This window comes from Hylobates moloch, unplaced genomic scaffold (genome assembly GCF_009828535.3).
Source record: "Hylobates moloch isolate HMO894 unplaced genomic scaffold, HMol_V3 SCAFFOLD_295, whole genome shotgun sequence".
NCBI lineage: Eukaryota > Metazoa > Chordata > Mammalia > Primates > Hylobatidae > Hylobates > Hylobates moloch.
Genome location: NW_026652570.1, coordinates 494 through 27,512, shown reverse-complemented (window position 1 = coordinate 27,512; position 27,019 = coordinate 494). Strand labels below are relative to the sequence as shown.

General features: G+C 58.1%; 2 protein-coding genes and 2 long non-coding RNA genes across 10 annotated transcripts in view; 2 read left to right on the top strand and 2 right to left on the bottom strand.

Annotated features, from left to right (window-relative positions):
• LOC116464227 (semaphorin-3B) overlaps positions 1-12,507 on the bottom strand; it is a 17,610-nt gene extending 5,103 nt beyond the window's left edge. For 2 of the 6 annotated variants that reach the window (XM_032147524.2, XM_032147526.2), the window contains exons 1-7: positions 5,082-5,199; positions 3,503-3,691; positions 2,570-2,727; positions 2,354-2,416; positions 1,840-1,959; positions 1,666-1,759; positions 1,362-1,481 (exon numbers count right to left, since the gene is read on the bottom strand). In XM_032147524.2, the coding sequence (XP_032003415.1) occupies positions 1,362-1,481; positions 1,666-1,759; positions 1,840-1,959; positions 2,354-2,416; positions 2,570-2,727; positions 3,503-3,611 (664 nt within the window). In that variant the 5' untranslated portion in view covers positions 3,612-3,691; positions 5,082-5,199. Of the gene's footprint in view, positions 1-1,361; positions 1,482-1,665; positions 1,760-1,839; positions 1,960-2,353; positions 2,417-2,569; positions 2,728-3,502; positions 3,692-5,053; positions 5,200-9,725; positions 10,741-12,219 lie in introns of those variants that run through there. The other 4 variants (XM_058435019.1, XM_032147528.2, XM_032147525.2 and 1 more) reach the window with 4 other exon arrangements.
• LOC116464226 (uncharacterized) lies at positions 5,480-6,207 on the top strand. Its single transcript, XR_004246878.1, has 2 exons — positions 5,480-5,569; positions 5,961-6,207. It is a non-coding gene; the product is annotated as an uncharacterized LOC116464226 (long non-coding RNA).
• A 125-nt stretch (positions 12,508-12,632) lies between the features above and the next one.
• On the top strand, positions 12,633-26,462 carry LOC131382629 (uncharacterized). 2 transcript variants are annotated; one of them, XR_009212193.1, is made up of 4 exons: positions 12,633-12,904; positions 24,741-24,881; positions 26,075-26,225; positions 26,317-26,462. It is a non-coding gene; the product is annotated as an uncharacterized LOC131382629 (long non-coding RNA). The 2 variants fall into 2 exon arrangements; XR_009212194.1 differs by having other exon boundaries at positions 24,738-24,881.
• Positions 13,853-26,405, bottom strand: LOC116464225 (guanine nucleotide-binding protein G(i) subunit alpha-2). Its single transcript, XM_032147521.3, has 9 exons — positions 26,336-26,405; positions 20,940-20,982; positions 20,542-20,683; positions 19,897-20,057; positions 16,455-16,583; positions 15,922-16,051; positions 15,684-15,837; positions 15,058-15,272; positions 13,853-14,403 (listed from the first exon to the last, which is right to left on the bottom strand). The coding sequence occupies exons 1-8, from the start codon at positions 26,340-26,342 to the stop codon at positions 15,082-15,084; spliced, it is 957 nt and encodes a 318-aa protein (XP_032003412.2). The 5' UTR covers positions 26,343-26,405; the 3' UTR covers positions 13,853-14,403; positions 15,058-15,081.
• Positions 26,463-27,019: the final 557 nt, after the last annotated feature.

The window sequence follows — 27,019 nt, the reverse complement described above, 5'->3', positions numbered from 1 at the left end:
TTTTTTTTTTTTTTTTTGAGACAGTCTCGCTCTGTCGCCCAGGCTGGCGTGCTCGATCTTGGCTCACTGCAACCTCAGCCTCCCGAGTAGCTGAGATTACAGTCAGAGCCTACCACCACACCTGGCTTTTTTTTTTTTTTTTTTTTTTTTAGAACAAAGTCTCCTCTATTGCCCAGGCTGGAATGCAGTGGCACGGTCTCCATTCACTGCAACTTCCGCCTCCTGGGTTCAAGCGATTCTCCTGCCTCAGCCTCCTGAGTAGCTGGGATTACAGATGCACACCATCATGCCTGACTAATTTTTATATATTTAGCAGAGACGGGGTTTCACCATGTTGGCCAGGCTGGTCTCAAATTCCTGATCTCAGGTGATCCGCCCGCCTCAGCCTCCCAAAGTGCTGGGATTACAGGTGCACACCACTGCACCCGGCCAATTTTCGTATTTTTTAGTAGAGACAGGGTTTCACCATGTTGGCCAGGCTAGTCTCAAACTCCTGACCTCAAGCGATTTGCCTGCCTCAGCCTCCCAAAGTGCTGGGATTACAGGTGTGAGCCACTGTGCCCACCAGCCCATAGCCCTTATTTAATTTTTATTTTATTTAGAGACAGGGTCTGCTCTGTCCTGCAGTGGCAGCATCAAGGCTCACTGCAGCCTCCAACTCCTGGACTCAGGTGATCCTTCCATCTCAGCCTCCTGACTAGCCAAGACTACAGGTGTGTGCATGCCACTGCCCCCAGCTAATTTTATTTTATTTTTTGTCTTGCTTTGTAGCCCAGACTGGTATGAAACTCCTGTCTTCAAGCAATCTGTCTGCCTCAGCGTCCCAAAGTGCTGGGATTACAGGCGCAAGCCATTGTGCCCAGCCCCCATGGCTCTTAGAATAAGTGACTCTGGTCCCTGACAGTCCAGGCCCCCTTTTCATTGCTAGCTCTGCAAGTCTATTCCTTTGCTTGTTCCTGCATCCAGGCCTTTGCACTAGTTGCTCCCTCTGCCTGGAATGCTCATCCCTAAATTTTGCTGGCTGGCTCTCTTGTGCTTGGGAATTAGCTCATACTCCCCTCAGCACAGCGGCTTCCTTTACCCAACCCCCTCCAGCCACCCAGTCTCCTTTTCCCTTCCTCCCTTGTCTCTCTCTGGCCTCATGGCCATTGGACTTGATCTTATCGTGTATGTGATCTGTGAACGCAAAGAGGTCACGGTCATACCTGTCTTGTCTGTCTCTGTGACGCCAGTGCCTGATTAAGGAGGGTATTTGGTAAGACCTGGCCACAACCACTGCTCACTTACTTTATGGGCCTTGCTTGGCACCTGCCCTGTGGGAGGGTGACGGACTCCTCCCACCAACCCCACCAGCCTCTCACCATTGAGCCAGCGGGAGTCGTGTGGCTCTGTTCGGAGACTCGGACGTTGCCCTAGGCTGCGAAAGATGGTAAAGTCTCGTCCCATGAGGTCTGCTGCCACCCCTGAGTATAGCTCCTCCCCTGCAGACAGAGCAAGGGCCACTCAGCCAAACGGAGGGCTCTTGGGGCAGGAAGGCCTGGGGAGCTCTGGGAGCTCTCAGGGAGTCAGTGAGGGGGAATCCCTGGAGCTCTTGGGGGTCTTGGGACTTTGTGAGGTTCTGGAGTTTCTAAGGGGTTCTCTTGGGGCCTTAGCCCTTGGACTCACCCACCAGCACGGAGGCAGCCCGATGCCTGGGGTCATAAGGACTCTTCCCCTTGCCATCCTCTATCCTTCCTGGGTCCAGCCGGAGGACGGGCTCCTGGGAGGTGTGGCAAGTTGTGACTACCAGGCCCTTCTTACGCTCCTGACCTCCCCCTCCCTGCCTAGATCCGGCCTTACCTCTGCCCGGTGGCCCACTTCCACAAAGGCACAGGTTGGGTGGAAGGCTCCTGTGCCACAGGCCAGCAAATGGGTGTGGTTGTAGGCATGCAGCAACTTCACGAAGTTCATGCACTCAGTCTGGTAGGGTTGGAGGTGTGAGGCTTCCCCCAGGGACGTAGCCTTAAGAGGTCCCAGCTCACCAGTGGCATCCTCACCCCTCTCTCTCTTCGGCATCGGCCCAGGCAAGTACTAACATGGGCTACAGGGACCTGAGGGCCCTTGCTGACCAACCCAGGCCTCACGAGGGTGGGCGTCTGGGGAAGCACAGGCCTGCAAAGCCTCTCATGACTCAGAGGCCCCCCAGAATAATTACACGAGCCCCCACCCTGACTCACCACCCCCAGACCTCAGCCACCTCGACCTCCCTGCCCTCATCCCAGCCAGAACAGGCAGGCCTCTGTTTTAGCCCTGCCCTGTCTCTGGGGTGAGGGGCTGACCCTCCCCACTCCCGGCCCGGGCAGCCGGCACTCACACCAATGTCCTTCCCTGCCCAGTTGCACTCCTCTCGCCATTCCACAGGGGCCGGCCAGGCCAGCTATGGGGAGGTTGGGGGAGAGGGGACACAGGTCAGGAACTTGGGATATTCTCTACCTCAGGGAGCCCCTTCCTCTGGGTCTCTCCAGGCAGGCTGGAGTGGGGTCCTAGGGCTCCTTCCCTGGGGAGTGCTGGGGTTGGGAGTCCCTTGCACCTTCTTGGCCCGCTTGCTGATGTTGTCCAGGTTGAGGGAGGCCACATGGTTCTCGGCGCCCACAAACAGGCGTCCACGCTCCTCATCCACCAGCAAGGCCTCGTAGCAGCAGGTTCGCTCCAGGCTGAAAGTCTGGAGACCATGCCAGGCCTGGAGCTCTGCAGGGCAGGACACTGCTGAGGACTCACCAGCCATGCTGGAAGCCTCCCCCAGGTCCTGCCTGGTGGTGACTCTATGGGCCAAGGTTGCCATTAGGACCTGGCCTGTACACATGTGAGTTTCCGTGTGTGTGAGTTTACACACGCAAACCCAAGCCCACCCAGGTGCACGTGTGGAGCTGCCAGGGTAGGTGGTATATCCCCCCAGGAAGAGGAAGGCAGGTTGAACTTGGGCATGCTCAGACAGGTGGTGTCTCCAGGCGGGTGCACTGGGAGGCCAGGCTTATGGACACCAGAGTCCTGGGGGAGATCGGCATGCAGGGATGGCCAGAACCCCAACTCCCAAAAGTCAGGCTGAGAGTTCCTTTCCTGCCACTCCACCACCAGCCTGAGCTCAGCAGAACTGCCTATTCACTGCCACTGCCCAGGGGCCACCCTCCTATACAGGAGGCATGAGAAGGGGGCTCTGACTTCCCTGTTGCTCTGCTGAAGAAGTATTGCCTTGTTGGGGGTACTGAACGGAACAGAGACAAGGTCTGTTGCTATGGGGACAGGAGGGGTCTTCCTGAGAAAGCACGAAGAGAATGTGGGCAGAGGCTGGGGGCTGAGGCCCGGATAGGGTTAACTGGAGGTGGCCTGAGAGTGCCCACTAATCCCACCAGTCTGGTAACAGGCACGCACATGGGGCAACAGCCAACACAGAGACCCCTGGCCATGCCGGGACCCTTTCCTGCCCACCTCAAGCTGGGCCCTCCCGCCTGCCAGGTGCACCTACCTTGGAAGGAGAGCCGAAGGCGTGGGGGGCTGGGGGCGGCACCCCCCAGCCCCACTGCCCAGAGCAGGGCCAGGCCCGGGATCACGGCGGCGGCCCCGGCCCGCCCCATCTCAGCAGCTCAGGGCGCTCAGGGTTCAGCGGGTGTGTGTGTGGAGGAGTCTTGAGCTGCCCTGGACTCTGCCCCAGGATCTGGAAGAGGAGTCGGCAGCGAGGGCGAGGGCGGGAGGCTAGGGGGGGGAGTCCCCAGGGATCAGATTACAGCCCCTAGGGGAAAGAGGCTGGGGGGTCGCATTCCACTTCCGAACCCTCCCCTCCGAGGGTGCCCCGCCTGGCCACAATCACAGACACACCCACGCCACTGGGCACACCCTCAGGGTCACCCTGCATTGGCAGGCCTGCCTTCACCACGTCACCCTTCCCAGTAACCTCCTCTCTTGTATACACACTCACAGACATTAATTCACAATGTGCACCCACTTCATGCCAGCCTAGACCTGGGAGGAGGGATACTGGGAGACACAGACAAGGTCCCCATGTGAGAGGGGACAGAGCGCCAACAAGGAATCAGATGGATGCAGAGGGTGCCAAGTGCAATGAGCAAAACAAGCCAGTCAAGAGTGAGAGTGACAGGAGGGGGTCAGGCCTCTGGAGGTGGCAGTGTCCCCACAGTCCCGCAGAAAAACACAGAGACACTTTTGAGGCTGGAGCCAAGGGTGTGGGTGCCTGTGAATGTGAATGTGTTTCCGAGTGTCCCCTTGTGATGTGCGCATGTGTGTAGTGTGTATGTGCATGTGTGTGCACGTCTATGTGCAAATATATAGTGTGTCATTGCACATGTGTGGATATGGGTTGGTGTGCACACACGTGGCACTGTGCAATCTACGCAGTGTATATGTGTGATATGTGCATATTTTGCACACAGATGTGTTGCACATTTGTGCGTGTGCAAACGTGTGCACCCATAAGAGTGGACTTGTCTCTGGGCATGTACGTGAGCAAATCCAACTGCAGCATCAATCACTCCATTCCTCAGAGGGAGAAGTGCCACCCAGGAGACCCAAGACCTGGGCAGAAGCCTCAGCCTCTGACTTGGGGACTGCTCCCAACCCAGCTGAAGCAGCCTCTGCATTTGAGCTTGAGGGCCCTCTCTCCACACCCCTGAGGAATCAAAGAGGGGCAAGGTGAGGCAGCCCTTCACTCGCACCCCAGCCTCCTGGCCTCGCTGAGCTGGCCTTCCCTCTCAACGCCTCCACAGCCTTTCTGAGCCTCTCCCTTCACTTCTCTCACCCCTTGAGGTCTCCCCATCTTTGAACCCCTTCACTCTAGAAGCCAGACACCTCCCCTTGGCCCTCAGCTGGGGCAAAGACCTGGCTGCTATGCCCACCCTCCTTCCCAGGGGTCAGCTGGGCAGGTGCTGGACACAGGAGCCCAGAGAGTGAGGCAAGGTTCCAGGTGGGATTAAGCAAGTGGAGCGGCTGCTGGGGCAGGTTCCAGGCCCCTCCACCCACACTCCTGCCCAGCTCCTAGCCCCATCCCAGGCCAGGACCCCACCTCCCTCCTTCCCTCCGCTGACACTTGCCGCTGCCTCTTCTCAGGTTCTAGAGGTCTTCCAGGCAAACACTGGCTGCCTTCTAACACTCCACCGAGGACTCCCGCAGCAGCACCTCTCCACTCTGGCCCCTTCCCACCCTGGGGCCGCTGGGGACCCTCTGACGGCTCCTTTAAGGAGCAGCCCCCGCCCCCACCAGACCAGCCACCGCCCCACGCGCAGCGCGCTGCGCCGTAAAGTTTAGAGGGCGGATCGGGTGACCGGGCAGGCAGCCGGGACCGGCTGGAGACGGCGGCCAGGCAGCAGTGGAATGGGCACAAGGGAGGGGCTGGTAGGGATGACCCCTCCCCTATTGGGCCTTAAGGCAGAAGTGTGCCCCAGGTGGCAGTCCCAGAAGCCAGGTGGCCAGCCAAGGCAAGGGAGGAAGAAACCCCAGCTCCAGGGGCTCAGCAGGCAAAGGGAATCACTGGGTGGGGGCACAACCCAGGGACTCCAATATCTCACCTGTCCCTCCACAGGTGGGGAGCTGTGGGGAGAGATAATGGGGAGCTCAGCTGCCACCTGTTCCCAGGGACCGGCTGGGGTGGGCGGGCAGCCGGAGGTCAGGGGAGGGGCTCTCAACTGGAGGTCGGATGGGCCCTCAGGACCCAGCCCCTGTCCTTCCTCACCACTTGGGCCACTTAGTACTTCAGTGGCCTAGCCAATAGTGGCTTCTTCCATGACAGCCAGGTCGAGGAGGGAGAGGAGGGCAGGAGAGGGGCAGACGCAGGAGGAGCAGCAAATCTCACTTCTGCACCACAGAGTGGGGCCCATCTGGAGTCCCCCATCCTGGACAGGTGGCTTTGCATCTCTGCTGAGAGGCTGGGGGGCAGACCACGTGACCTCCCTTCCTCTGGCTTCTCTTTCTAGGTTGGAAGTGGGAAGAACAACCCCCACCAAACCCAGAGCCGAAAACTGAGGGAGTTTTACAGACAGGACGGAGCTCCTGCACTTCAGAGCCTCAGTTGGGAATGACCTGGGGTCTTGTCCTGAAGCTGAGTCTGGTGAACATGCCCCATTTGTAGCATAAGTGGTACTTCTCTGGAGGGACTGTATGTTGACAGTGGTAGAGTGGAGCCCTCAGGTCCACCTGAGTGAATATACCAGGGCTTGAGAATGGGCTTTGAGCCTTCCATCCCCGCAAAAGGCATTTTTCTACCACCTCCCAAGGTTGATGGGGCAGTGTGGGCATTCCGAGTGTTGCAGTTCTGTTGCCCAGCCCTGGATGCCTCCAGCCAAGCAAGGACAGAGGTGAGGGGCACATCTCCAAGTCCCCTGGAAGTGGAAGTAGGGCTATGCCCCTCCTTCCTGAGCCTGAGGACCCGGTGTACCTGGCCTGGCCTCGCCAGCTGGCAGGTGAATAACAGGGGCCAGCGGGAGCCGCAGGGCCCTTCAGGAGGGCAAGTGGAAGGACAGATCCCTGCCTGGGCTCGTGGGCTTCCTGGATGCGGCCTTTTCCTACTCCAGGAGTAGCTGCCTCTAGCCTTGGACCTGGGCAGGCTCTCCTGGCTCCATGCAAGCAAACAACATTCTTTGGCTGTTTACAGCTTTCCACCCAAGCAGCCAGGATCAGCAAGTGCCTCAGAGGCTCCCATCTACTCCCACTGTGCCCCCATAGGCCCTCACTGCCTTATGTTTTCCAGGCCCAGGGACCCGGTCTCTGTTTCATCACCCCGCACCTTCCTCCACCTGCGTTCATTCTGGGAAATGGGATCAGAACCCCCCCCCCATTATCTTTCCAATAGCCTGGGATTCAACCCCCAGCCAAAAGGACTGGGCTGTCTCTGTCCCCATTGAGTGCTGTGCCCTGTCCTCTGCCCTCTAGATGTGTACCCTCCCTTGAGTAGGAATGGAGGTCCCCAGGGATGGGAGGTCAAGTTGTCCCTGATTCCACATGGTCCCCTTTCTGTTTTTCAGCCCCAGGTCCAGTGTGCCAGGCCATGGGTAGGGGCCCCCATGGAGGTCAGCACTCCAGGAGCAGGGTCACTGCCTGTGGGTCACAGTCGGGGCTGGAACCCCTCGAGGATTCTGGAATCAGGCAGCCTGAGCCTGAGTCTCAACAGAATGGGGCAAACCAGGCAAGGCAGCTGGGGTCCCTTTTCCTGCCTGCACTCCTGCCCTGGACCTCTCTCTTTTGAGGGAGCTTCCATGGGCAGAGGCCTGCCTGGGTCCTTGCTCTGGGGCTGCCTGTCAGTGGCATGGCCTACCATGGCCTTGGCTTTTCCTTCTGGAAAAACCTGGATTGTTGTGCCAAATCTCAGCACCTGCCTCCCCACCCCTGGCCACCAGCTGGGCCTGCCCCTTTGCCCCTGCCTGGACTCCGGGTGGTGTGGTCGGGGTAGGACACCCATCTGAGGAAGGTTGTGGCAACCCTCCCAGTGCAGCCTGGGCTGGATGGGATCTTGGGCGCCCCACTCACACCTGCTTTAGTCATCAGGGCTTGTGGCTCCAAAGTCACAACTCTTCCTTGTTCCACGTAGGTATCAGGTCATGCTGCCCAGAGGACTTAGGCATGGTGGGGGCAGGCGTGGGCGGCCATAGGATCATCACGTGAGGCCTAACTTCCCAGACACTTTAAGGCCCCACCCCAGGGGCATCTCCTGGGGAAGCGTCTGCAGGCATGTCCTCACCCCAGCCTGGTCTCCACATTCCCAGGGGACCCTGGCCCACCTTTTTTGAAAGATTAGCTCCTCCCCTCCTTGCCTGTTCCCCTTCCCTTCGGAGGGCCTTGTCAGAACTGAGATGGAGGTGCTGAGGGAGGGGCTACCAAGAACCCTGGGCCTTTGGCTGTGGCCCTACCCCCGCCCGTCCCACCCCTGCCCTCCCCTCCTGCACATTCCTCCCAGGCTGAGGTCAGCCCCTCTGGGATGTGGGAGCCCCCCCCACTAGCCACATCACAGCTCTTCCCTCACTCCTGTTTTCCTCATTGCCCAGCAGGGAGGGGTGGGAGGAGAGGGGGCTGGGGGCGGGGCCTCCCTCTCCCTCCCTCCTCCGGAGCCCAGCAGGGTGGAGGGGGCTATGCCAGGAATGCTGGAAAGTGGACTCTGAGGGCACACTGCACTCATGAACAGACATTCACATAAATACTACATTCTCCTAATGGCAAGGGGAGAGCCTCCCAGGAGTGCTGGGTCTGGGGCTCTGAATGCTCTGGGGAGGGCTGGGGAGTCTGGAGCCAGCCCCAGGGATCAGCCCCCTTGTTAGTCCAGCAGGAGGTGGGGTTGAATCCCAACCCTGCCGCTCAGCCTACCCCATGGCCCTAGCTGGAGTCTGCACCTCTCATTTTCCTTACAGCTGCAGACAGTGGCCAGGCAGGTCTGGCACACAGTGGGGGTACCACAGGTATGCACTCTTGCTGCCACCTTAGCTCTGGGCATCTTGGGCACCCAGGCCTATGAGGGCCTCGGAGAAACCCTCCACTGCTGCCTCTTCCATCCCAGCGGAACAAGGCCCCTTCTCGGGCTCAGCTCCTCTCTTGTCCCGTTTTGTTGTGCCCCTCACCCCAGTACTTTTTTTTTTTTCTTTTTTTTGAGACAGGATCTTGCTTTGCCACCCAGGGTGGAGTGCAGTGGCAAGATCATGGCTCACAGCAGCCTCAACGTCCCGAGCTCAAGTGATCCTCCCACCTCAACCTCCTGAGTAGCTAGGACTACAGGCATGTGCCACTATGCCTAGCTAAATTTTTTGTATTTTTTTTTGGTAGAGATGAGGTTTTGTCATGTTGCCCAGGCTGGTCTTGAACTCCTGGGCTCAAGCAATTCTCCTGTCTTGGCCTCCCAAACTGCTGGGATTAGAGGCATGAGTCACCACTCCCGGCCACCTCAGTACAATTACTTCCTCAATCCTCTGACCCCTGTGCCCAGAGTTCTACTCGAACCTCCCTCCCTCCCCTGGGTGGGAGCTCCTCAGTCTTCTCACTTCCCAAGTCCCCAGCCCACCCCTGGCACTGCCAAGCCTGCCCTCCTGAGAGCCCCTACCTTTTATCTTACTTAGGACAAGCACTGACCCCTTTACCCTCCCCCAGGCTGTATCCCTGGGGTCATTCTCTCACTTCTCTTCCCATGCCTCCCCTCTGCAGGACCCTGTCCCTGACCCCTGACTCGAAGAGCTTGCTGAAGTTTGGTGGGATTGCAGGCTTTCAGCTTGGCATTCACAGGGCCACTCTCTTTTTCTTTTTCTTCTTTTTTTTTTTTTTTTTTTGAGACAGGATCTTGCTTTGTCACCCAGGCTGGAGTGCAGTGGCAAGATCATGGCCCACAGCAGCCTGGACCTCCAGAACTCAAGTGATCCTCCCACCTCAGCCTCCCGAGGAGCTGGGACTCCAGGCACACACCACAACACACAGTTAATTTTTGTATATTTTGTAAAAATGGATGTCTCACTATGTTGCCCAGGCTGATCTTGAACTCCTGGGTTCAAGTTATCCTCCTGCCTCAGCCCCCCAAAGTGTTGGAATTATAGGCCTGAGCTACCACACCGAGGCCACAGGACTACTCTGAAGCTTGGTGTAGCTTCCAGTGCTCCACCTGCCCCGTTTCTAGGATGCATTAGTTCTTTTGTTGCCAAGACTTTGCTTGCGCTGTGCCCTCCAATCTTTAGACCCTTACCCTTGTCACCTGCTGGACTTCTCCTCACCGTTCATGATCCACTTTGGCTGTCACCCGTCTTCTGTGTAATTCCAGACCCCTGTGGTGCCAGGTTCAAGCCTCTGGGCAGGGCTCTGCGTTCCCCACTGTGGGGGAAGCAGCAAGGGCTATAATCACTGGAGACCCCAGGACCCAGCAGAGGACAGGCATAGGGAGGCAGGAGATGGTGTGCCCGCAGGAAGCCCTTCCACATTCCTAGGCATGCTGAGTCTCCATGGGGTTGGAGGACGGATGGAGAAAGGACACCCCTTAACCCTGTCCCAGTCCCCCAGGCCTTGAAGAACCTGACCTCAGTAAGGTCAGAAAGCAGAAGGCAATGGGATGAGATGTCAAACTCTGATTTTTCTCCCAGCCAAGATCACCAGGGGCTGTGGGGCTGCATCTCTGGCAAGGGGAGAAAAGGACCCATGGCCTTGACTTCTGCTCCTCTTGAATATTAGTGCCCATCACCGTGTGACTGAGGGCTGAGTGGCTTGCAGGCATGGACACATTTGCTGCCACACAGCTGCATACATACCCCAGCTGACTAGAGGCCATCCCCCTGGGTGATGAGAGGTGCTGCCTTCCCTCTGGTAGTCCATGGTAGAGATGAGGACCGCTAGGATCTTTTGTTTTTAAGAGACGGGGTCTTGCTATGTTGCCCAGGCTGGTCTCAAACTTTTGGCCTCAAGTGATCCTCCTGCCTTGGCCTCCCAAAGTGCTGGGATTATAGGCATGAGCCACTACATCCAGTCAGGGTCTCCTTTTATTTATTTTTTTGAGACGGAGTCTCGCTCAGCCGCCCAGGCTGGAGTGCAGCGGCACAATCTTGGCTCACTGCAACTACCGTCTCCTGGGTTCAAGCGATTCTCCGGTCTCAGCCTCTTGAGTAGTTGGGATTACAGGCACCCGTCATCATGCCCAGCTAATTTTTGTATTTTAGTAGAGACAGGGTTTCACCATGTTGGCCAGGCTGGTCTTGAACTCCTGACCTCAGGTGATCCTCCTGCCTTGACTTCCCAAAGTGCTAGGATTACAGGCATGAGCCACCACACCCAGCCCCAGGGTCTCTTTTTAGGGCAGCAGACACAGAGATTGGGGTCAGTTTTGGGGAGTGGGGCCAGACCCAGAACTCAGCCAAACAATGCTGTAGTCTTGTCCTTGCCTCCTCCCTGACTTCCAGGGTTGCTAGGACTTGGCTGGCCATGCCACTGACCAGGCAGCTGGAGTCAGGGCTTGTATTCTCCACCCAACTGGTTTGGCACTCAGTTTGGGTGGGGTGGGGTGAAATGATTCTGGGGAACTGAGAGGACTAAGTTTTCCTGACATCAGAAGCCATGGGGCTCCCTGGGACATGGGACTTCTTCCACGCCTTGACAGCCCCTGCAGCCTCGGTGATCCATGCTGTAACCCTGGAGAGGGCCCTTTCCCCCTTCTGCACCTGGCATCTAGGTCTGCACCTACCTGCTGGGACAGGGGGTGGTACAGGGGGGGTGTCTAGGCCTGGGGAACTACCGAGGCAGCCTGCCTGGCTCCTCCTCACTGAGTTTCCCTCTACTCTCCTCTCTCAGGCCTCTCTGACTCTGAAAGCTTGCCTCCCTCTTGCCAGCTGCTCCCCCACCCCCCAAATGGGTTAAAAATACCAAAGTTCCCACCACATCAGTAGCCGGAGCAATTATTTCAAGTGGGCCAGGCCCTCTGGGAGGCAGATCAGCTTCATGGCGGTCCCCACAGGCTGGAGACAACCCACCCCACGCTGGGAGCATGAGCCTGGGTCCCTGCCCAGCTCTGCATGTCCTGCTAAGGGTCCTGGGCCTCACAGCTGCAGCTCCCCATGGGTGGAGACAGAAAGATGGGGCTTCTTAGGCTGGGAGGGCTCTCGGGATGCAGCGCCAGGGAGCATTCAATTTCTGGTGCTCCCAAACCCAACTGCTCCTGAGGGTTGATGAATGGTTGAGGCCCAGCCTGGGACAGCTCCAGGCAGCAGGGGATGCCCAGGAGCCAACCTCATGGAGTCCCTTCAGTTGGGGTGCAGGACACCTGGGCATCCCCTTCCTGCCTGCAGCCCCCCATGGCTAGGAATTTCCCAACCACCAAACACAAGGATGAATTGACAGGCCGCCTCCACCAGTGCTGGGACAATGGAGCCTTATGCCCTGGAAATCTGAGCCTGGGTGGGAGGCCGAGGCAGGTGGAGGCCTAGCTGTCTGCACTCAGGGAAGCCCTGCCCCCAGGATCCCACCCAGACTCACTGCCAAGACGGCACCAGGGCAATCCTGTCAGGGCCCCGCATAGCCCATCCAGGGAGGGAGGCACTGGGTGAGTTAGGCAGACAATGCCAACCCCTCAATAGTCCCTCTGTGCAGGATTCCCCCTCAGGACAGAAGGAAGGAACCATCTCCCGCCCGCTTCCTGCTGGGCGGGCATCGGGGCTCTGGCGCTCCTGCTCGCACATCTGCGGCTCAGCGGGGTCCAGGCCTGGGCCTCTGAAAGAAGGCGGGGACCTGGGTTGGGCGCAGGATCCTGTTCTCCGTGTCGTCGGACCTCTCAGGCAGGGGCAGCAGGAAAGCCCGAGGAACTGGGGCGGGGACCGGGCCTGGGGGGCGCCGATGTCCTTCCGACCGGGCGGCAGCAGCCTCTCATCTCCTGCCAGTGCCGGCGGCCGAAGCTACGGGGCACTGGCAGGTGTGCGGGGGCGGGGTCCCGGGTCTCTGGCTCAACCCTCCCTCCCCGCCTCCGCGGCGCCGACCCTGGCCCGCCCTCTGTCCAGGCCGCTCTGTCCTGGGGCGGCCGCGGAGCCGTCGCCGCCTCACAAAGCTGCCTTTGTGTCCAGCGGCCTCCGCGGGACCCGCTGACGTCAGCCTCTGTGACCAGCCAGGCAGGGCAGAGCACGGGCGGCGGCGCCCCCTGGCGGCCGGAGGCGGAGGCGCCAACCCCGGAGCCCCACCCAGTCGAGGCCGGCCTTTCCGCGAGCCCGCCCCCACACGTTCAGGCCGCGGCTGCCCCTGGGAGAAGGTCCAGGCGCCTCGATGGCACTCAGGGCCCGCCCCACAAGCATCACCAGCCTTGCCATCGGCAGTTCCCTTCCCCAGCAACGCGCGGGCCCTTCCCACAGTCTCATGGAGCCTTCCATCTTCAGAGTCAATGATCTGCAGCCCTCCAGGCCCAGCCCGTGGCAACCATCACATGGTAATGTGACGGCTACCTGTCACTACCCCTCAGGTTTGGCGGGGGCCCTCTGGGTCAGGGACCTTTCTGAATGTCTTAAGCCCCTACTGGCCTTTTAGTCAAGCCAGAACTGCATGCGGCCCACCTGGCTGTGTGGCCTTGGCAACGCACACTCTCTGGGCCTTGGTACCTAAGTCGGAAGTCACTTTCTCCTTCCGCGCTAGAGACGCGCCGGCCACCCCTCCTGCTCCAGGTGTGGAAGAGCACCTTATAACAGCTCCCTTAGAAGCCTGCCCAGCTGCCCGAGACCCAAGGCTGCAGAGTGCTGGAAGGGCGGGGACACACGGGCCCCACATGTACGCTGCCTAGTCCAGGTGGGAGAAATGAAGCCCAGAGCGTCGGGCTCTAGGACGGCCCGGAAAGCTGAGTCAGGGCCCTGACCCAGGTTGAGGACTGAGGTTAGGACCACCATCACCTTGGCACACCTTAGCCCGGGCCTCTGCCCCTGGGAGAGAATACCCATCAGTTCTCGGTATTTTTTTTCTTTCTACATTTTATTATTTCAAACCAGGTGAACAATTCCATAAAACATGTGAAAAAAGCAAGGAAGTGTTCAACGCTGAAGGCCCCGGGCCTGGGACAAGGGCATGAGGGGCGTGGCCCCCCCAGCAGGCAGCGGCGGTTCCTAGGTTAGCGCTAGGGAGCTACATTTTAGGTTAATGGAGCCTGGGCCCAGGGCCGCTGGGGCAGGGCCCTCAGTGACGTTGGCAGTTGTCTGGAACAGCCCTTGGAACCCAATTCTGTGGAGGGCAGGGCAGGGGTGCCGCTCGCACGGGGGCGGCCAGCAGAGGGACAGGTGTAAACACGCAGACACACTCAAGGCACGGAGTCACTTGGAAGGGGGGCTGGGGGGGTTGCTGGTCAGGATCTGACAGTTTTAAATAGTTTTTCTCTAAAAAGTTTTCTAGATTTGCAATTTTTTTTTTTCCTTTACTTTCATTTTTTTAAAAAGCTACGAGAATGAGCAGGTGGACTGTGGTTTCCAGGAACGGTGGCGTCTCACGCTTCTTGTGCTTTTTCCTTTGGGGCCTCCGAGCGGCTGGGGGTGGGGGACTGGGCAGGAGGCTCCCTGTAAACATTTGGACTTGGGCTGGGGCAGGGGCTGGTGTTGGGCAAAGCTGGGGGTCCAGGCTGGAGAAGCAGGGGCCCCTCCAGACACAGCCTTGGGAGACTCAGCATGTGCCCCCCTCCCCTCATCACAGAACAAGACAATGGTTAAAAACCAGAACAGATGCCCAGAAGGGGGTACCATGGCCATTACCAGCACCTCAGACAAGGGCAGGCTTCAAACAGGGAGGCCTGTGGCAACCCCTCCCCTATGTCTGGAGCTGAGGGGACAGGGGGAGCTGAGAACAAAGAGAGGAAAGAGGAGAAAAGCGGCCGGGGGAACAGGCGGGGGAGCTTGGTCTTCTTGCCCCCATCTTCCTCAGGGGTTGGGGCATACAGAGTCGGCGGTGGCCCTGGAGGTGGGGGGAAAGCAGAGCATGGATCGGGAAGCAGCCAGGGCGCGCCTCTCTCCCGCCTCCCTAGACAATGACCCTTCTCTATTTTTCCTACCCATTTGTTACCAGGGACACAGTTGCCGCCCAGGAGCCAGTTTCTGTTGCTGGGTTACATGGGGGAGGGGAGTCTGTGGCACTGGGAGAGTCATCCCCACCTCCACCAGGGCCAGTGGGGCCAGCCTAAGCCCAGGACGCTCAGACAAGTCAGAGGGCAAGAGCTGGAGGAGCACATGGAGCTGGTGGTAGTGGGCAGCAGGGCTGGGCTCCATTGGCATCCAGCTTCCAGCAGGCTGGGCCAATGGCCTGGTGGGTGAGGAGGTGAGATTTCTCCAGGGAACATCAGGATGGCCTCTGGTTCTGTCCCAGGGCAAGGCCAGGCCCTTCTGTCTGGACCACTGGGCCAGGCCTGCTTGTATGACCTCCTCCATGCCCTACACCTCACTCACTTGGCCTCCTGATCCACACCCTGGGCCTTCTCCTCCCTTGTCCCCTGGTCACCTATTGCCCCTCCCCCTCCAGGTTCACCCCCCTACCCATCCCCAGAACCCCCTACTGGGGCTCCAGGCCCACTTAGTCCTTCCCCAGCGCCCTGCCACAGCCCCTCTGGCTCACCATCCCGCCAGGCCCCGCTGCCCCTCAGAAGAGGCCGCAGTCCTTCAGGTTGTTCTTGATGATGACGTCGGTGACGGCGTCAAACACGAACTGCACGTTCTTGGTGTCGGTGGCGCACGTGAAGTGTGTGTAGATCTCCTTGGTGTCTTTGCGCTTATTCAGGTCCTCAAACTTACTCTGGATGTAGCTGGCTGCCTCATCATACTTGTTGGCCCCTGGGGGAGAGAAAATGAAGACTTGTGTGTGCTGCATGTGTGGCAGGCAGGCCGCATCCTACGTATGCAGCAAGGGTCTGTGCGTGTGGACGGCCAGGCATACAACCTGTGCATGCATCTGCATAATATGACAACGTGGCTACCCATACATGCCAGATGTGCAAAGGGGTACCCTACTGTGTGAAGGAGGATGCCCATGTACACATGTTCAGGGGTACATGCTTGAGTGTGTTAAGGGCTCCATGCGTGCACACGCAACTATACAAGCCTAAGTGAGGCACCCATCCCCTGCAAGTGTTCCAAGGTTACACTTCTGTCCAGTGGGGGGCGCCTGAGGGCCACCTGGTCACCACAGGCTGCTCGGGGACAAGAAGCAACCCTCCGGAGGCCCTGTCCCCACAGTCCCCACACCTGTGTACTCAGGGAAGCAGATGGTCAGGGGACTGTGTGTGATCTTCTCCTCGAACAGGTCCTTCTTGTTGAGGAAGAGGATGATGGACGTGTCTGTGAACCACTTGTTGTTGCAGATGCTGTCAAATAGCTTCATGCTCTCATGCATGCGGTTCTAGGGGTAGAATAGCGAGGTCAACGCTAGCCACCACTCCCCAAGCCCGCTGCCTCCACCCACAGCATTCTCTCAGCCTCTCACCATCTCCTCGTCCTCAGCTAACACCAAGTCATAGGCGCTCAAGGCTACGCAGAAGATGATGGCTGTGACGCCCTCAAAGCAGTGGATCCACTTCTTCCGCTCAGACCGCTGACCACCCACATCAAACATCCTGCAGATATAGATCACTTTAGCTCCAGGAAGGGAGCCCTGGGGGAGGCTTTCTGCCCCATTTCCCAGGTTGGCTGACTGAGGACAGAGGCCTGCCCAGAGTAGGGCAGCTACCTTCTGGAATCATCCACACTTGCCCACCTCACCCCTGGTTCTGGGCCAGGGGCTTGGACAGCAGGCAGGCTGCAGCCACATCAGGCAGGAGCAGCAGAAGCTGTGAGCAGTTGGCAGAGGTGGCATGGATCCTGACTGCTGGTTCACTAGGTGGTGAGGATGTGCTTACCCAGAACACATGAGCCTTGCAAAACCTCAGTGGGGCTGGGGGATCCTGGACCAGCCCCTGCCTCTGCTACCCCGAAGGCTGGCAGGTCCTGCCCCTCCCACCTGTCCGCATGCTCGCTCACTTGAAGTGTAGGTCCTTGAAGGTGAAGTGTGTCTCCACGATCCCCGTGGTCTTTACGCGGGTCCGTAGCACATCTTGCTGTGTGGGGATGTAGTCACTCTGTGCAATGCGCTCCAGGTCGTTCAGGTAGCTGGAGGTGGGGGGTGGGAGGGTCAGTGGGGGCCAGCATGGGGCTTCCTTACCTGGACCCTGGGCCAGCTGGAAGAGGCCCCTTCCCTCCCATGCCATTTCTCAAGCACAGCCCTTGCTTTTTTTTTTTTTTTTTTTTGAGACAGAGTGTCACTCTGTTGCCAGGCTGGAGTGCAGTGGCGTGATCTCGGCTCACTGCAACCTCTGCCTGCCAGGTTCAAGCGATTCTCCTGCCTCAGCCTCCTGAGTAGCTGGGACTACAGGTGCCTGCCACCCAGCTAATTTTTGTATTTTTAGTAGAGACGGGGTTTCACCATGTTGGCCAGGATGGTCTTGATCTCTCGACCTCAGGTGATCCGCCCACCTTGGCCTCCCAAAGTGCTGGGATTACAGGCGTGAGCCACTGCGCCCGGCCTAGGCACAGCCCTTGTTTCTTTAACCCCTGCCTGTATTACCTCATTGCTCAAATGAAGAAACCTGAACTCAGAGCCCCCGGCCTCCCACCTGTAGAATGGGAATGGGAGGAGGTGCAGCTCTGTGGACAGCTAGCCAGCCAAGCTCCAGCACCCAGGTTCTGAGCCAGACCTGCCTCGGACAGGATCCAGGATGTTGGGGCTATAGGCAAAGAGGGTGGGAGGAGGCAAATTAGTCCTTCAGTGAAGGATTCAGGATGCTAATGGGCGCAATTATGGCACTAGCCGCAGAGCAGCCTGGTGCGGTCCGTCGATGTGGTGCTGGACAGGTTGGGGCCTGCCAGGCCCAGTGGGCTCTTTGCCCAGCGCCCAATGAAATCAGCTCCTCAGGGGGAGGGCACAGACACCTGCTTGGCGGGGGTCCCGGGGCTCCTCATTACCAGTTCCCTTAATTAGTATCAAGGCTACCCCTGCAGGGTCTGCCTCTGCTGCCTGCCTCAATATCCCTGCCATGCCCTGGAGGCTGGTCCCAGGCCTCCAGGCTGCTGCCCAGAGCCGACTTTTCATTCCTGGGGCAAGGCTGCTGGGGCCGGCCCTTGGCTCCCACCAGCAACCAGGCCAAACCAGGCCAGGGGGAAATGATCTCAGAGTAGCAGGGACAAAACAGAAAAACAGGAAGGGCCATGGGGAACCATGAGGCATGTGCTGTGACCCGCATACCACGCCCCGCCCCTACTGCCAGAGCCCTCAATGTGGAGGCACCATGGTGCATTCCACACCAGCCTCTCCCTTTTCCCCAACAGGTGGGTTCGCCCCAGGGACCCCCTGACTCGCTGCAGGCTTGGGGTTGCTGCGAAGAGGGGCTGGAAGAGCCCTGCTTCCTGTGGTGTTCCAATCAGCAACCCATCCCCGGCGGGGGAAGCTATCAAGGCATAAACCTGACTGGGAGAACAGGGCCTGTGTTCACTCCCAAAACTGTGCTGGGCACACAGTGGGTGCCTAATGTCTGGAGAATGGAGAAAGAGGATGATAGAGAAGCAGGAGGTGGCCTGGAGGTGGCTTTATCCCTGCTCCCTTTTAGTATCATGGGCACCAAGGCCCCTGCTGCTCTGACCCCAAGCTCGCTGGTGGCTGGGCCAGAGATCTCAGGGAGGGGCAGTGGTGAGGCCTGGGGGCCCCCACAGCATTTGGCTGTGACTCCACAGCTCCTGTAGGGGGTACATATTCACAAGAGCATTCAGGCCATGTAAGAAGGGTAGAAGGAGGCTGTTCATGTGGCTGGGACAGGGCTCAGGAATCACGGCCAGGCAAGACCCTCCTCCTCCTCCCACCCACGCTTGCTGAAATCCACCCTATGGGTAGGCTCAGGATTGGATGAGCAATAGGAGCAAAAGGGTGTTCCAGTCAGAGGGGATTGGATTAAGCAGAGATAGGGGAAGGCTAGAGTACAGGGATAGCAGCCTATCTGGTGACACCATCCAAAGCCTGTGGATGTCTCCTGCAGCCATCCTCAATAGCTATTAGCCTGTCTGTCCTGTTCCCCGTGGGGTCCTCAGCAGCCTGCACCAGTCAGAGTACATGATAGATACCACAGGGAAGGAGCTCAGAACTGTGGAAAGGGTGCAGGCTTGTCATGCCTCTGGGATGCCTGGGACCCTTGTAATTCCTCAGCTGAGTCCTGGGCTCGGCCTAGGGCCAGCGAGGGTCAGATCTGAGGTCCAGGGCCTCTGACCTACACACACACCTGTCACCTCCCAGATAACTTCCTCCCCTGTGGCCCCCTCCAGCCAGCCTCCACAGCCTATGTTCAAGCACAGCCAGCTCCCCACCACCCCGAGGATGCTGCACATGCTATGCCCCTGCCTGGAATCCCCTCATCCACTCCTCCCCTGGCTGACTCTCCTTCAGAGCTCAGCAATCCTGTCTCTGGGCCAACCCCACCTCTACCTTTTCACTAACACCCTAAATTGTCACTGCATGGGGACTTTGCTCCGCTCATCACTGTGTCCTTGAAGCCTTGCACAGGGCCTGGCACAGAACAGGTGGCAGCAAAATGTTCTGAGTCTCGCTCTGTCGCCCAGGCTAGAGCGCAGTGGCGCGATCTCCACTCACTGCAAGCTCCGCCTCCCAGGTTCACGCCATTCTCCTGCCTTAGCCTCCTGAGTAGCTGGGACTACAGGTGCCCGCCACTACGCCCGGCTAATTTTTTGTATTTTTAGTAGAGACGGGGTTTCACCGTGTTAGCCAGGACAGTCTCGATCTCCTGACCTCATGATCTGCCTGCCTCAGCCTCCCAAAGTGCTGGGATTACAGACGTGAGCCACCATGCCCAGCCGCAAATGTTCTTTTTTGAGACGGAGTCTCACTCTGTCGCCCAGGCTGGAGTGCAGTGGTGTAATCTCAGTTCACTGCAAGCTCCGCCTCCCAGGTTCACGCCATTCTCCTGCCTCAGCCTCTCCGAGTAGCTGGGACTACAGGCGCCCGCCACCACGCCCGGCTAATTTTTTGTATTTTTTAGTAGAGACGGGGTTTCGCCATGGTCTCGATCTCCTGACCTCGTGATCCGCCCGCCTCGGCCTCCCAAAGTGCTGGGATTACAAGCATGAGCCACCACGCCCGGCCGCAAATGTTCTTTAGAAGACTATGTCAAGACAGATCAGACTCAACTGGTCTGGAAGAGATGTACTGTATAAGCCACCTGCCTGTCATTCCTCCTGGCCTTTCAGCAACATGACACCCACCCACCCCCCAAACAAAAAACACCAAGGCCTTGGTTAACAGTCATCAGTTTCATAAGCAAAGACCAGCAGTGTCCTTCTGGGGGTTCTCAGGCCCTCCGGTCCAGCCTTTAGTCCTCCCCCAGCCCCTGCCCTGCCCTACCCAGCCCCTCAGAGCACTCACTAGGCAGCTGAGTCGTTGAGCTGGTATTCCCTTGAGCGGCCAAAGCAGGCCTGCACACCATGGTCAGCCCAGAGCCTCCGGATGACGCCGGACAGGTCATCAGGGAGCACGCCTTGCTCCTCGGCGGTGCAGGATAGTGCAAATAGCTGCCTGGCGTCGTCCTGGGCACAGTGGCGGGTGGTCAGGCAGTTGAAGGAATGTACCCCCACTCTGCCAGAGGCAGGGAGACCTCTGTAATGGGGCCCAAGCTAGGGTATTCTTGGATTCCCTAGGATGAGACTTGCCCTAAAACCTTTTTGTTGTTGTTGTTTACTTTTTTCTGTGACGGAGTCTAGCTCTGTCACCAAGGCTAGAGTGCAATGGGGCGATCTTGGCTCACTGTATCCTCTGCTTCCCGGGTTCAAGCAATTCTCCTGCTTCAGCCTCCCAAGTAGCTGGGATTATAGGCACGTGCCACCATGCTCAGCTAATCTTTGCATTTTTAGTAGAGACGGGGTTTCACCATGTGGGCCAGGCTGGTCCTGACCTCAGGTGATCCACCCGCCTCGGCGTCCCAAAGCGCTGGGATTATAGGCGTGAGCCACCACACCCAGCCACCCCGAAACCTTTTGGGAGGTGGGAGAGGGTGGGGTGGAGGGCACATACCGCTCTGGAGGGGTCAGCAAAGTCGATCTGCAGGTTGCCCATGGCTTTGACAATGGCCATGATGGACTGGATGGTGTTGCTGTAGACAACCGCCCGGTACTGCCGGCATTCCTCCTCAGAGTAGCCGTCCTCATGGATGATCCTGACAGCCAGGGACCAGGAAGGTTAGTGTCCCCAGGGCACTGGGAGTTCCCACGGCTGCCTGGGGCTACTGGGACCTGCTTCAGAGAAGGGAAAACTGCCCCTGACCCACTGGGACCTGAAGATAAGTGACTGCCTCTAAGAAGATTCTGGGCCTGGCTAAGACTGGCTGGGCCTGTAGTCGGGGGCAGTGCAGGCCCAGAGGATGAAGAGAGGAAGCTGGAGTTTGGGCACTGCCTCTGGGATACAGCACTTACTTCATCTGCTTGACGATGGTGCTCTTCCCTGACTCCCCAGCACCTGGAACAGAGGGCACAGGTGGTCAGGGGGCAGGCCCAGAGGGGCTCCACAGGCACAGAACAAATGCCCAGACACCTGTAGTCCAGGAGGCAGAACTAACCTTCCCACCAGCTGCACTGTGAGATGGAGGCAGCTGGGCCTGGTAGGCAGTTGAGCTACCAGGAATGCAGCTGGCAGGGCCACAGTGGTCAAGGTAACCTAGAGCACCTGTGCCCCATGGCAGACTCTCTGCAGGCCTTTGCCTCCCACAAGCTCTGCTGCCCACCATGGCTCCCCACTGTCCTGATTGAGTTCAGGGGTCTTGGCTGGAGACTTGGCCAGCGCTGAAGGAGACACCCTGTTCTCACATACATAGGCTTGCCAACCTGTGCAGCTGGTGCATGCCAACATGGTGCCCTGGGCAGAGCTGGCAGGAAGATGCCCTGCATACTCCATCCAACAGGGTAGCAGCCCTTCTTCTCCCCACACTCTGAGCCTTAGCAACCAGGGGCCTAAGCAGGAGCACAGCATCACACTTTAGCTTTCTGGACATGGCCCAATGCCCCGCGCTCTGCTCACTGCACCCAGGTCTGCCCTGAGCAGATGGAGGCTAGAAGGCTAGAATCTAGGAGACCTACAGTATAACACACACGTGTACTGACTCATGATCTGGGAGACCTGCGGCGTATCTCACACACCCACACCCACACACGCCCATACTAACTCAAGCTTTTCCCTGGCCTGGTACAGCCCTGGCCCATATTTCTCCTTAGCTGGTACCGAGATTTGCTGCATTCTCTCCTGTATTAGTCACAGCAGATACTGTTTCTGTTCCCATTCTACAGATGAGGACATTGAGGCTCAGAAAAATAAAGTATTGATCTAAGATCATGTAGCCAGGACTGAGAAGGGCAAGAGGGTGGAGGGAACCCATGATGCCTCGTCCACCCTGCCATTCTCAAAACGTGGCTGAGACCCTGTGGGACAGTGCCCTGGGGAGGTATTTAAAAAAGCAGATTCCGCCGGGAGCAGTGGCTCACGCCTGTAATCCCAGCACTTTGGGAGGCTGAGGCAGGTGGATCACCTGAGGTCAGGATTTCGAGACCAGCCTAGCCAACATGTTGAAACCCCATCTCGCCGGGCGCGGTGGCTCACGCTTGTAATCCCAGCACTTTGGGAGGCCGAGGCGGGCGGATCGCAAGGTCAGGAGATCGAGACCACGGTGAAACCCCGTCTCTACTAAAAATACAAAAAAAAAAATTAGCCGGGCGTGGTGGCGGGCGCCTGTAGTCCCAGCTACTCGGGAGGCTGAGGCAGGAGAATGGCGTGAACCCGGGAGGTGGAGCTTGCAGTGAGCCGAGATGGCGCCACTGCACTCCAGCCTGGGTGACAGAGCGAGACTCCGTCTCAAAAAAAAAAAAAAAAAAGAAACCCCATCTCTACTAAAAATAACAAAAACTAGCCGGGTGTGGTGGCAGGTGCCCGTAATCCCAGCGGCTCGGGAGGCTGAGGCAGAAGAATCGCTTGAACCTGGGAGGTGGAGGTTGCAGTGAGCCAAGATCGTGCCATTGCGCTCCAGCCTAGGCAACAAGAGCGAAACTTGGTCTTAAAAAAAAAAAAAACAAAAAAAACAAAAAACACACAGATTCCCAGGTCCCATCCCAGACAATAGAGCCAGATCTTGAGGAGTGCAGCCCAGGAGCCTGTATTACCCAGGCAGTCTGTGTAAAGAAGGACCAGGGTGGCCACCCAACTCCCTGGCTGGGGGCCAGAGGGAGTGGAGGCAGGGTCTCACCTTGACCTTGCTCCCTTGCCGCTGGCTGTCTTGAGCTCCAGGTCGAATGGCCCCCAGCTGGGCCCTGCTGTCCTTCCCAGACCCTGTGCTCCTGCCCCATCACTGCCAGTCACACCTGCAGCTGCCAGGCACTACCTCTAGCTTCCTCCAGGGCCCTGCTCATGCTATTCTCTTTGCTGGGAATATGTGCCCCATGCCCCATTCACGGTGTCCCAATTCTGATCACTGTGGCACATCTGTTCCTCTGTGCAGCTTAGCTGGGTGGGCAGTGGGGTCTGTGCAGAGGTCAAACTTGGGTACTCTGGCCAACCTCACCAGCATCCCTTGGGGCTGGTCAAAACAACCTCAGAGGATGAAGGTGCTAACAGACAAACGAACACAAGCAGTAACAATAACATCGGCAATATCGACAGCAAAGCTATATGAAAACAGGGCCCATGATGTACCAGATGCTGCTCTACATCAATGACACCCACCAACTGCCATCTCCACAGCAACCCTGGGAGGTAGGTTCCATTCTCACCCCAATCTAACCAATGAAGGAAGTGAGGTCCAGGGAGGCTGAGGTCACAGGGTTAGAGTCCCCTCTGCAGGGAGCGCACTTGCCCACCATGCAATCCCTCCTAGAGCTGTCCTTTGTACCTGGTACTGCAGCGGAGCCACACAGTCCACCTGGCACTGGGTTCACTCCCTATCTCCCCAGGCAGACTCTGGGCCACGTCTGCAGTGCTCAACAAGCAGCAGCAGGCATTGGGACATGGTGGCAGGCCTTGCCAAGGCCCCTGCCCACCTTCAGCCCCCTACGCCAGAGACCACCCTGAGGGGAAGGGCCTGAGCCCTCCTCACAAATGCCACCAGACGCCTGCAATCACTGAGCTTCTGACTGTCCCAGGCCTGCTTTCCAGGATGAGGGGAGGGGATTTGGGGAGTGACAGCTAGCTGGGTATGAGGTTTCTTTTTGAGGGTGGTGACTATGTTCTGGAATTAGATAGCAGTGATGGTTGCACAACCTTGTGGACATACAAATGTGCAGGACCTGGGCAGGCTGGGGCGCTGTGGCTGGGGCAGCAATCCCCTCTATTGCTTTAGCCCCTGGGTACTACAGGCACCAGGCCCAGTATCTTCACTGGGGTGTGTACCGCGATATATACCAGCACCACTCCCTCCCCATCGGGCTGTGCATGGCAGAGGGGCAGCCAGGATCTCCACACCAACACTCCTCCACCTGCTAATGGGGACACGGCGAAAGGTCCCAGGAGAGCCTCACAGTGATCACTAAGGCCCATCCCCCTGGGGCTCAAAGCACCCACTGGGGCAGGGAGGGCAGCAGTGGCCACCCGACTATCTTCCCCACTGGCTCCTCCAGAGCAGGAGGAAGAACCAGGAGCCAGTCACAGCCAGGATGGGGGGAACTGGAGGAGCAGACCAAGGATGCGAAGTCTTGGGTCCCCATGCAGTCCCGAGCCAGGCGAGCTGAGACTCAGCAGGGAAGCTACCCAGGGCACGGGGGACCTGAGGTCTAGGGTGAAAGCTTCCCCCTCTTGTGTGACTTCGGGACTCCTGCCCACTTGAGGCATCAGTTTCCCTATCTGGCCACTGAGAGTGAAGAGGGGGTCTGGCCCTTTGCCCACTCTTAGTAGGTGATGTGGGCCACTTCGTGACCCTGCCCAGGAACGAGGGTGCAAACTTGCTTTGCATCTGATTTTCCTAGCAGCAGCTAGACCTGGTAGACACGAGGTAGGCAGCACAGAGCCAGTCACGCTAGGAGCCAGGATATCTGCTCCCTGCCCTAGCCAGGGAGGGTCCACTTCCCTGTCCCCTTCAAGTTTCATTTTCCCCTCCTAAGGCCTCTTAAATGTTAAGAGAACATTCTCTACCCCCAGCAGGGGTCACTGAAAAAAGAGCTCCACTTGACAGGTAAGCAAATCAAGGTTATGGAGCCTCTATCCCTAGACTCAGGCTGGTCTCTTTGTCTTTCCAGCAGCTGTGACTCAGGCGGGAAGTAGTGAGTGGCAGGACAAGGGCGTGGTGCTGACAGCCAGGCAGGAAGCAGGGGGAACAACGGGACAGAGGCAGGGGCACAGCCCAGGAGCAGCTCCAGCAGAGAAGGGGGCCAGGAGCAGAGGTGGGTGGAGCCCCAGTATGGCATCTGGGTGGAATGGGTGGGGTGAAAAGCTCTCAGGCAGCCCACAGGCTAAGTGCCCTGGCAGCTGTGGGGCAGTAGCCTCACTCTCCACATCTCTGGCTGGGTCACCTTTCCATCAGGACCTGATGGATGTCCCCTACCAGATAAGCTGGCATGAGGCTTATCTGTGAGTTTTGCGCACACCCAGCTCCCCTCGCACCTGCCTCTCAGTGGGGTGGCTGAGTCCAGAATTGTTTTTTTTTTTTTTTTTTTTCTTAAACAGAGTCTCACTCTGTCGCCCAGGCTGGAGTGCAATAGCATGATCTCAGCTCACTGCAACCTTTGCCTCCCGGTTCAACCTCTGCCTCCTGGTTCAAGCGATTCTCCTGCCTCAGTTTCCCCAGTAGCTGGGACTACAGGCATGTGCCACCACGCCTGGCTAACTTTTGTATTTTTAGTAGAGACAGGGTTTCACCATGTTGGCCAGGCTGGTCTCGAACTCCTGGCCTCAAGTGATCCACCTGCTTCGGCCTCCCAAAGTGCTGGGATTACAGGCGTGAGCCACCACGTCCAGCCTGAGTCCAGATTTCTGCACAGATGCTGGGTAGGGGAACTGAGGCAATAGAAGGTGGCATGAATCAGCCCCTCCTGCCCGAAGAGGGCCCCACCAAGTGCTCTATCCCCAGCTGGGTAAGACCAGAGAGGCCTGCAGAGGTTCCCTGGGGTGGCCTTGGCATTCCCACTGAGTCACACCTCTTCCCACCAAGGAAGAAACCTCTGCAGCCTTTGCCCTGTGGCACAGCTGGGGCCCACAGCAGGTGGGCAGTACTCGAAGTGATGTGCTGGGTGGTGGCAGCTGCTCTGCATTAGAACATCTGCTTCCACTTTGGGAGTGCTGAGCCCCAGAGGAGGGAACCGATGAGAGAAGGGAGACAGTACCACTCCACCTGCGCGAACAAGACCAGCAGGGCCCCTGCAGCAGGAGAGACAGGCCCACAGGTCTCGTCACTTGATGCTTATTCCAGGCCCCAGCATTCAAGTCACAGCATCTGTTCATCTTGGACCCTCTAACTCCTTAATAGGCTTTGATCTGCTGGGAGGCTGGGACTTGCTGCTGTCCTTTCTGGCTTCAGTTTCCGCTGGGCAGAGCTGTCAAGCCTCAAGCAGCCAGCCAGCCTACCTCCCATTTTCAGATCCTCTCCCAGAAGGAGGTCTAGTCTTGCCACAGCCCTGATGTCCACTCTGATCCTTCCTGAGATCCTCAAGAGCTTCAGCTCCTTTCCTGCCCTTTCTCTGGCACCTCATCTGTGAAATGGGACAACACTGTCTCCTTCTGAGAGATGGGTAAGGATTAAATGCAAAGCTCTTCTTACAGTGTGGGGCACATGGTGAGCATTCAGGTAAAAGTTATCACTATTTTTCTACCCTTTGAAAGAGTACAGATTTCCCCAAACCTCTCATTTCCTGCAACCTGCAGAGAAGACTGCTGTGGTCATCTCATTTGAAGGAGAGCTTCTGAAGGTTTTCAGATAAAGAGCAGATGAAGAGCAATGGACAGCGGCTAACAGGCTGATTCAGAGCTGTGGTGGTTCCCTGCTGGGACTCAGCATAACCTGGGACAGGAGTCAGAGCTACTGGCTCCTCTGCTGGCTTTCCGCTTTGTCGTCACTTCCCTTCCGTATAACCCGGCACTCCTACACAGCTGGGGCCTCCTTCCTGCCCAGGAGCCTCACTGCTGACATTGCTCACTGGCTCCATACACCCAGAAAGCCAGGCAGACCTCCCTGGAGAGAACCCCTATACTGGTGGGCTCCGTGGGAACACGTGGGGCCAGGGAGAGCAGCCAGCTGACGTGTCAGGCCCAAGGGCAGAGATTCTCAGAAGCAGCAGCGGCTGGGACCACAGGGTAGACTTGGGCAGCGGCCCAGCTCAAACCCACACCAGGCCCGCCCACACTGCCACAACTCCCCAGCCTATCCCAGTGGGACATGGTGGAGCAGGTGGGGGTAGCCCTGAGCCCACCGCAAAGGCAGCCCGGACACCACCTCCTACTCTTATCCCAGGAAGGTGCCATATCTCCAGCTCAGCCTGTGGTTCTCAGATCCCGTGCACCCCCACGTCCCCTGCAGTCCTAGGGA

What these genes read in the sequence shown, in the direction of transcription:
- LOC116464225 (XM_032147521.3), bottom strand. An exon ending in TTCAAGGACCTACACTTCAA is followed by an intron (nt 16,052 to 16,454) that starts GTGAGCGAGCAT and finishes CTATATCTGCAG; the next exon opens with GATGTTTGATGTGGGTGGTC. An exon ending in TAGCTGAGGACGAGGAGATG is followed by an intron (nt 15,838 to 15,921) that starts GTGAGAGGCTGA and finishes TTCTACCCCTAG; the next exon opens with AACCGCATGCATGAGAGCAT.